General features: G+C 36.1%; 1 protein-coding gene across 4 annotated transcripts in view; it reads right to left on the minus strand.

Annotated features, from left to right (window-relative positions):
- Positions 1-9,941, minus strand: part of LOC126469726 (carnosine N-methyltransferase) — a 184,781-nt gene extending 174,840 nt beyond the window's left edge. The window contains exons 1-3 of one of the 4 annotated variants that reach the window (XR_007586055.1): positions 9,616-9,923; positions 9,418-9,502; positions 3,820-4,215 (exon numbers count right to left, since the gene is read on the minus strand). Coding sequence is in view for 2 of the 4 variants with exons in the window: in XM_050096918.1 (XP_049952875.1) it covers positions 9,418-9,497 (80 nt within the window). In the remaining 2 variants the exon portion in view is untranslated. Of the gene's footprint in view, positions 1-3,819; positions 4,216-9,417; positions 9,503-9,615 lie in introns of those variants that run through there. The other 3 variants (XR_007586054.1, XM_050096918.1, XM_050096917.1) reach the window with 3 other exon arrangements.
- Positions 9,942-10,324: the final 383 nt, after the last annotated feature.

Here is a 10,324-nt window from a genome sequence, read left to right on the forward strand (position 1 = left end):
TCACATTTGCATACCAAGTAGGTGACACCACCACCTTCTACAGCGATGATCAAATTCAAGAAAGACATGGGAGCATTAATAAAACAAAAAATATCTCATATCAGCAGCAGCCATTCACCTCCATGAAACTAAACACCACGTTAATAACGGAAGTATCAGCATTTTACATATCCACCCTAAAGGCAAAAAACTAGACAGCCTTGAAATGCTCCAAAAATCAACAACCTGAGCCCATCGTAAAGGATTAAAAAATGCCTGCCACCTCCTTCATATTCACAAATAATTAGTGAGTTAGTTTGCCGCTTTGCCACTGTTAGCAAAATAATTATTTCATATGTTCTTTATACTTCATGTTTCTAATATGCCATCCTGAGTTCTCAAATGTGTAGAAAGAAGTAATTGATGTAAACATGAGATAAAAGAATTTGTGAACACGAGATTTTTATATTTTATATTTCCGTTCATCTATGCAATCTAAGATCTCCACAGTACATTGATATGTTCCAAAATAGAGTTTTGTCTGTTATATGTTCTTTGAACTTATTAGGTTCTATATGCCATCTTCACTTCCTTTGATGTTTATGAAGTGTGATCATTCCTGTGATGGAACACGACAGAAAAAGGTGTTGTGCCCCCTGGAAGTATTTTTACTTTTACATTCAAATTTATCTTCATACTTTCAGTCAAGAACTTTCATAAAACTGTAAGCCATTTATTGGAATAGATTTTTATTTTTTATTTTCTTCTATTCAAAAGTAATACAGGTTATTCCAAAGATGTAACATGAGACATGCTAATCTACATAAATCCACCTCACAATGCAGGTTTAAATTTCTAAAACATAATGTGGAAATAAATTGAGACTGATAACAATAAACTTGTTATTTCATTTTGTAGCTAAGTAATTTTCTAAGTAGAAGGGTTGAAGCAGGTGGCACAGGCTCGCTCTCCTCTGGTGAGGGTGTAAATGTCACTTAACATGACTCAACAAGATTAGAAACTGAATTGGGACAGGAACTCTGTTCTGTCATGGAAGCTATTAAGAAGAATCTGGAGAAGGTGTCTGCTGAGATATTACTGGCACTGCAAAACACAATGTGGAAAAGTGCTTTGATAGTTGTGTATTGAGTCTATGGATCAACAAGAATTCAAAAAAATGTAAAACAAATGACATAATACAGCAACAATTGACATTTTTAGTCACCCTCTATATTACTTTATATGCACTGTCATTTGATAAGGTGAACACACTTCTTTAGCTTGCTGCAAATAATACAATATACTGTGGAAATTTTCAGGAGGTCTTTATTTCACTGGTACAGTTATCCTCCTTTGCCATCACACAAACGAAAATTTAAAGTCATTGTGGTCTAAAGCACTGACTTTCTGTTCAGAGGAACCAAAGCTTTTACTCAATTTGTCATAATAATCTGTGATCTTTTATTTATTAAATAAAACAGAATGTAACATTATTTTCAACAAACATCACTTAATCCTTAGGCAGAAGTGGTGAACTGCAAATGTATAAGACATGTCCCATGAATCCTCATACTCCAGCTGCAAGCAAACCCTTACTGCTTATTTCTGTATGATCAGCATTACCAGAAGAATGGCTTACCTGTGTCCTAATACCCAAAGTGAGAGAGCTCAATCTCATTTGGTGACCTGGTTATCCTCTGTCATGGTTCCTCTCCTGGGGCTGCTGTAAGTGGGAGTGTCTCATGGGAAAGGAACCATCCTGGCATCTGACTTGTGCAATTTAGGGAAATTATGGAAAAGCTAAACCTGGATGGCTGGACTGGGATTTGAACCAATGCTCTCCCAAATGCTAGTTCAGCATCTTGCCACTGTGGCATCTAGCTTGACAGGAATATAAGATGCGATTTCAACTCTGATTCCCAGAAGTGATGTATTTTGTCTGTGGAAAATTTCTTCACACATTTTGAACCAAAATACAGCACTTCATGTTCTCTCCTTCCAGGAACTGCAGAGTCCAGATGAGAACTATTTTCACATACTGTATTCTGCTAGTGCACGTCACAGTTTAAACTGGCATCTTGTCACTAATAACATTAAGTGTCTCTTCAGGTGCCACAGGTATCAATTCCACTCGATATTTGCACATTTCTCTAGTTATGTTATCGTTAAGGATGACATGCTTACGTCCACTATCACAAATGGAAAGGGCTAAACTGTACGTCAAGTCTGTCAGTCATCCAGGCATATATTTTCTGAGTGATTACTAAGGTAGCTCAAGATTGGTTCTATCACATCATCACAGGATTTCTATACTTTACTGCTCACACAAGTTATATATGCCAGTGGTTTCATCACTGTTTGCCTCAATAAGTAATAGTGCACATCAAAAAGTACACTGCCAATGATATATATTATGCACAGGCAAGAGATAATAACTAGGTGGAATCTGCAAAATTATTGGATGTTCATATTTAAATTTGAAAAAAAAAGAAAAAAAGAAAAAGGTGTCTGAAGCTTCTCAAACAATTCAGTTCAGTCACTTTTGTATTTTGTGTTAACCTTCGAAGAGAGAAAAATTCACAAAGCAAACATACTTTGCACACATTTTCATTCAATTATTTCCAATGCAATTATATTCTGTATAACTCACACTTAAGAATCAGTTCATTGTGTAAATGCATGCAGAAAAATGTGCAACTCTCAATATGATAGTCCGCTAGTTTTAGTGGATAATCATTCTCAGTATTACCATGGCATAAGTTTGATAGATATAACAAATACTGGTCTGGAAGTGTTGAAACTTTCAATTATGAAAGCAAGACACATCTTACAAGTGTTATGTATTTTAACTACAGTACTGCAATACATATTACACATTCTCCCACCTTTTTTTTTTTTTTTTTTTTTTTTTTTTTTTTTTTTTTTTAAATAATCCATTATGGTTGATATGAAATAGTGACAGCCATAATGACAATACTATAGTACGATTCAAATTACTTGTTAGTTGAAACTTCACACCTTGGTACTTAGTTTCTCCACACGGAGCTTGCAATGTGACAATAACTGCAACTGCCAATGCAACAGACTTTCAGTTGACTTGCAGTGTATGTATACAACCATTTACCAGGCAGTGCTGGATCCTCTTTTTAATTGCTACCAGCTACAGCATGCAAAAATGAGTCCACCCCTTGTACGAGTTTTCACAAGGATAGAGCTGACAGCCAGTTTGGCAACATACAGTGCCAAGTAATTTTAATCACATTGCAAAACAAACAAAAAATACAGGCATTACTTTCCTTTATAAATGCCAGTTATGTGAGCCACAATTCACCTCAAATAGTCAAAGCTGTCACACCTACCCATATAGCCAATATATGTGTGTGGCCTGTAAATGTGTAAGAAATTCATTTTAAGGGAAGAATAACCATAATAATAATAATAATAATGTGGTAATATGTATACTGTATAAAATTGCAATTTCCTTTTCTGTAGGTAATATGTCATAATTGTGTGTAATGTGTGATCAGTGCTAAAGCAAAATTACCTTTTCTAAAATCCACACAGTAATTAACAGTATGTAGTGTATGTTAGAAATACATAAAAATAGGTAAGATACTCTTGCAAAGACTGAATGAGGCAAACTGAAAAAAAACTACTGATACAACTCAAACTTTAAGCGGGGATGGAGTGCGCTGTGATGAATGGATGTAGTGAAACACATGGACCAGTCACAGTTCCTAATTTTCCTAAAATACTGTTAATGAAAATTTTCTTCACTTTCCTATTTATATAAAATTTCAGGCAAGCAGCAAAGGAAAATACAATAGGAAGCTGAAAAAGTTTGTATTCTAAAGAGGAGTTTTTATTTAGAAACTTGTTTTGTATGAAGTTCAAGAGAATTACATACTTTCTTCTGCTAATAACCTAAATATTTTTTACTATTACACAAATTCAGTACATGGGCATAATGTAGCCACTCCTTTAACCTGTCAACTGACCAATGCCATGTTATAATTAAATATCATACAAACATTCTATGGAACACATAAATAACTAGCTAAATGCAGTACACATTGTTTAATTTGTCCTTATGTCATTTTCCACTGTTATGTAGAATTCACTGGTGATGATGACTGAAGATTTCAGTCTGTTAACACCTGTGTCGCTCAGAGGGAACTGACTCCTACTTGCTTCAGAGTTTTCATTAACATTTAAACAACAGCAACCTGAAACAAACTATTGCCAGCGTTTTTGAAATAGTGGGTCATGCAAAACATAATTATGTTTCTGAGTACACTGATAAATGATTTGATAGTTACATAATACACAAATTCATATGCATTTCCACCTACAGAAAACTCCAGAAATAGCTGCTTTAACTTTAATATATGAGATGCAGGAAGTTAATTCGTCAGTAAATTATGAGGAAGCAGCCTACCATACAATTACCTTTGGCATTAAGAATAAAAGTTATATAATGGAAATTATCCCCTCCTGACCCTTTCAAGTTGACTAACATCAAATCCTGCAGCAATACAATTAAACAAAAAAAAAAAAAAAAAAAAAAAAAAAAAAATCTCAATGAACATATATGGTTCAGTTCCAGTGGGCAGGGTGTAACATGATCACAAAACTACATCCATATTCTGTAAATCACTGTGAAGTGCATAGTGGAAAGTACTTCGCATTGTACTAGTTATTAGGATTTCTTTCCATTCCACTTAAGTACGGAGTGCAGGAGAACAGATTGCTTAAACATCTCTACATTTGCTGTAACTTGTCTCATGTTGTTATTGAGGCAGGAGTCATTTGTAGGGGGTTGTAGTATATTTCTTGATTAGTTACTGCCGACCGCGGTGGCCGAGCGGTTCTAGGCGCTTCAGTCCGGAACTGCGCGACTGCTACGGTCGCAGGTTTGAATCCTGCCTCGGGCATGGATGTGTGTGATGTCCTTAGGTTAGTTAGGTTTAAGTAGTTCTAAGTTCTAGGGAACTGATGACCTAAGATGTTAAGTCCCATAGTGCTCAGAGCCATATGAACCATTTGATTAATCACTTAAAAGCTGGCTCTTGAAACTTTGTAAGTAGCTTTCATAGAATAGTTTGTGCCTACTGCAGCTCAGTTGTTTCAGCATCTCCGTGATGCTCTCCAATGGGTCAAACAAACATGGGACCGTTTGTGGTGGCTTTCTTTGCATACGTTCAATATCTCCCGTTAGGCCTATCTAGTATGCGTCCCACACATTTGAGGAATATTTGAGAATCGTCTGTACCAGTGTTATGTGATTGTGTTTATTTGTGTTACAAGAGCTGCACTATTGACCGTCACTCTTAGTTGTATGAGAAACTTGACAGCTCTCCAAAATGCATCTACAAATAGGTTGGACCAACCGTACAAAGCAAAACATGTTTGGAAACTGACAAAAGATCCCAGGAGGATTGTGTTGCTTATTAGATGGTGCTCTTTCTACACCATTTTTAATTTTAATTTGATTTTCCAATTTATGCTCCACTTTGTGGAAGCACAGTTATGTTTGCAGATTGCAGTATCCTTTTGCATTGGTGACTGTGATCTTTTAAATTTATTTTTTACGGTTTGTCTGCTTCTGGGGCATAAAAACAGTGTTCTGAAGCCTGTGAGGTATGTTTTTTTTTCTTTTTTTCCACCATCTAAATTTTGAAATCCTATTCCAACTGAGTCTTAGGTGAGAACATGGTTCTGATCAAATTTCATTGATGACAGAAATGAATCTCTTTGAAGGGCATTTATCAGGAGGTAAGAGAAGAGAAAGGGTGGTGTGTTTCAGTATATATGTAACTGCATTCCATGTTATACTATGTACCGAAGCTGTAAATCAGTATTATTTGTGTATGTAAATTATTTGTGTAAATAACACTGAAGTAAAAAAACTTTGTAAATACCCACTATTACATCCAAGGAAAATTGTTGACGATATTATTGCTCCACCTCTTACAATAAACTAGTTCACATAAACCATTGCCATATGTTATTAGAATAGTAAAAACTATTTAATCAATTTTATTATTGCTTTTATGTCCAACCAGCCGAGTTTATTGTATTCCACCAGCTGCAGTCAGTTTCGAAGTACAAAAGGCTTCATCCTAAGGCACACAGCAGAGTAATAGATGTATTACACATCCACAAGTGTACTGACAACATAAGAAAGTAACCATAGACCACCATAACTCCAACCCAGTTTCTATATTCGAAAGTGTGTAATACAAATTGTTTGTGGCAGGAATTCAAAAATGTCCTGCAAGAGCCTGTTCAAAGAACTGGGCATACTAACTACTGTTTAATTGAATTTCTTCCACATAATTTATCTGTCTTCTGAAGCAAAAGTTCAGTTCACAAAATCAATACTAAAAATGAGAAAACCTTCATAAAGACTTAAAGGCACTCACTTTGGTTCAGAATTGCGTTAATTATGTGGGAGCATTCATTTTCAATGGCTGGCTGGCAACCATGAACATTTTAGCTGCTAATGACATATGATTTTAAGTGGAGCTTAAAAAATTTGTTGATGGCGAAATCCTCCCAGCCCTCTATTTATGTTGACATGGCATCCACTGTGGTACAAATACTTAGGGTATTTCAACATTCCAAGCTGTCTACATTTTCTGTCTGCATCTAGTGTAATCAAAAGATCAAATATGACATTGTGGCATAAAGTGTTTACACATCATGTACCTGAGGCAGGGTATGGGAACCAGTCTGGTATTTACATATGTGGATGCGGGAAACTGCCTAAATACCACATCCAGACTGCCCAGCACACTGGTCCCCATAATTAATCTGCGAGGCACAAGCGATCTGAGACCAGCGCACCTCCTGGTATCCCGGAACTGCGTTCTTTAATGCATTCAGCTATCCCACACTGCCATAATTACCTTCTCCCTTGACAGGGTCAGCAAGTCTCCTCACTGATACCCGTACACATTCCAAAATTCAAGGCACATTCAGAATGCAATGACAGTCATCCACAATATTTTCCCAGAGTTCAAAAACACTTTCAAGAGAATTCTTGTGCAACTAACTTGTGGAAGTGTACTAGCTAGTGGACACATCCCTTAATGATCCGTAGTGGCCAGATCTATAATCATAATCATGAGCTACCTGCGTAAAAAACAAAATTAATCAATTTGTGTCTTCAGCTGAAAAAGTCATTACATTCAGATGTGTTCATTGGCTACTGTATACTATCAACTGTTTGGCTACAAGCAATGGAAACAAACTGCCAAAAACAGTACGCAGTAGAAGGGCCACCAACACTTCAAGTACTCTTCAACCAAAGAATCCAATGAATTCAAGTCAGGGGATCTGGGAGGCTAAGCAATCAGAGAACTTCAAATATACACTAGTTATGACAACACTTTTTCCAAATACTTAGGTACTCAGAATGATGATAAATCAAACAGGGGCAGTTTATCACTCTATAATTTACACGTCACTTGCCACTTGAGGTGTTTCGAAAGAAAGCTGGCCATACACATTAACAATTTTGTGAAATTGGCATGAAATCACCTGTGCACAGATTGTACCAAAGAAGCAGAAACATCTGGGTAAAGTTAACTGTCAACGGCAATTTGAAATTTGTAACCTCTTTGTGTCTACCTCCTCATGAGATTAACAGATGAAGTTGCTTAAAAACAAAAAAAAGGAAAAGGGGACAAGGGGAGTAGTATGAATATGATGACCACTACACACTACTGGCGGTGGTTTCCAAAAGTTAATAATCCATTATTTCAGCTAGCCAAGGTTCACATTATATATTTTGTAGCCTTTAAGTTAATTATAAATCTTCCGTCACACATATAGTTGTATTTGGTCATAGTTTTAATCTGTGCATTGAAAGCTTGCATTTTTCTTTGTGACGAGTGGCAAATTATCACATTCACCCTAACCTTGACTTTGGGCTACACTACAAATCAGTATGTCACCAAAGCCTACTTTTCAATGGAGGGGAGGAGGGGTCCAATATCACAATCTAGTCACTGTAATTGAGTTTCAAATGATTATTTCTAAGCGTATAGCAGTTACTGCAGAGGAAAATAAAACTTTCATAAATATATAGTTAGTATTAGTTACTTTTTAGCATTTTTAAGTAGCGAGCTATACCTGTTTTTGATTATCTTTTTGCGAAGCATCAGAAGTCTAATGCTGTTGGTTGAAGTTTCCCAGAAGGTTATACTATACCCAATAACCAATTCAAAGTATCTGTGAGACACATTTTTGCTTCAATGGGACACATCAGATAAACCACACATTGCAAAGTTAGACTATTTAAATTGTTTGCTATGACACCTACTTGTGCCTTCCAATTAAAAATATTTGTCTAGACTTGGCCCCAAAAACTTAACATGGCTTACTTCTGTCATTTCGTGGCCATTGTGAGTTATTTTATTTTCAATTGTTTCTGGTATTTTAGCTCTAAACTGCATCACGTCAGTCTTTGTTACATTCATTTTCAGTCCACTTTGATAAAACCAGGATTCAAGGTTTTTTAATGTTTTGTATACTATCTGGGATACTTTCTAGGACATTATATTCAATTAGGACTCAGGTGTAATCTGCAAACAACACCGAATGCACATCATTATTTAATGGCAAGTTATTTATACACAACAGAAACAGGTATCGACTCACTATTGAATCTTGGAGATAAAAGTCTTCAAGCCTGAGAAGTAATTGCTTCCATTTGTGGTTACTCTATGTTTTCAATCTACCAAATATGACATGAACCACTGCAACTCACAGGCCCTGATACTATACCTTTGTATTTTGAAAACAAGTTATGTGTGATACATTAAAACAAAAGCTTTTGACAGTTCACAGAAAATTCATGTGACCATTTTAATTTATCTAATGAGGAGCTTATTTTTGTCAGTTAATTCGCCAATCTCAAGTATAAAGGTTTTCCCTTTCTGGAAACCTACGTGATTTGTACAAGTATTACTGTTTTTGTCAGAAACTTCTCCATCTGTTTGGGCACAACCTTTCCAATGACTTACAGAACACTGTGCAACATAAAAGTCTCCCTACATTTTCTGGTAATCGCTTTTTGAAGATTGGCTTCATCTTATCATATTTCAAGACATTTAGAAAAGATTCCTGTTCTAGAGACTGGTTAATTGTTGTAGTCAATGGGTAGGAAATAATATTACACACAGTATTTACAACAGTGATGGGCATTCCATCGGACCTGCCTGACAGCAGAAATGTCGAAATATGCGAATAACATCATGGAAAAAGATAACTTTCATCAAGAAAGTTCCATTACACTGCAACAAATAACAAACTCAGCTTCTACTCCTGCAATTTCTCGGATCTTGTACGAATGTTTATAATATAACCTAGGCTGACGTTGCTCACTGTTGTAGGAAACATATGAAAAGAACATTTAAAAAACGCATTTACCTATAACATTTAAAGGCAGCAACTATTCTTCTGAAATGGACACGTTCTTCTTCATCGGGACTTATGTTCACTTCAGCCATGGTCCCTGTCACATTCACAAAATAAACAATTTCAGTAAACTAAGCCGCTTTTCAACTAAACAGAAACATGTCAGTTTTTCAGTAATTATTAGTTATTAATATGATCCAAGAAAAGTACTGTTTATGTTCGGCGGTACAAACCCAACGAGTAGCTACACCATCTCCACTAACAACTAAACCTAATTCTAACGATGTTTTCAACTACTGCTTCATATTTACAAACACCACACAATGACGCCCGTGCAGAAACAATACTTCAGATTCGAAGCAGTCAAAGAGTATAGTCGAAAACTCAAAGTTCATAAGAATGCATGTTGTTGGCGTAATCTTCAGGAGTCCTAGGGCTGGTTTGGTACAGCTCTCCATTTTATACTGTCCTGTGCAAGCCCCTTCGTCTCCGATGAACTACTGCAACCGACATTCTTTCGAACCGTCCTACTGTATTCATATAGAGATGTCGCTCTACAATTTTTATCTTAAACACTTCCCTCCAGTACTAAATTGGGGATCCCTTGATGTGGCCGGCAACAGATCCCTTCTTTTAGTCAAGTTATGCCACAAATTTCATTTCTCTCAATTTCTATTCAGTATCTTCTCATTAGTTAAATGGTTTGACGGTCTAATCTTCAGCATTCTTCTATAGCACCACATTCCGAAAGTTTGATCATTGTTTGAAAATCGCTTTCCTCATAAACCAATCAGAAAGGACACTAAACAGCCATGTAAAAAGCGATGGTTCACTATAAGGATTAAAGTATCTTGTGAAAGGAAAAGGGAAATTTATCTATTGGCAAGGACAAGTAGGACCCTGCAGTAGCTACACACTA

Source organism: Schistocerca serialis, chromosome 3 (genome assembly GCF_023864345.2).
Source record: "Schistocerca serialis cubense isolate TAMUIC-IGC-003099 chromosome 3, iqSchSeri2.2, whole genome shotgun sequence".
In the NCBI taxonomy this organism is placed as follows: Eukaryota; Metazoa; Arthropoda; class Insecta; order Orthoptera; family Acrididae; genus Schistocerca; species Schistocerca serialis.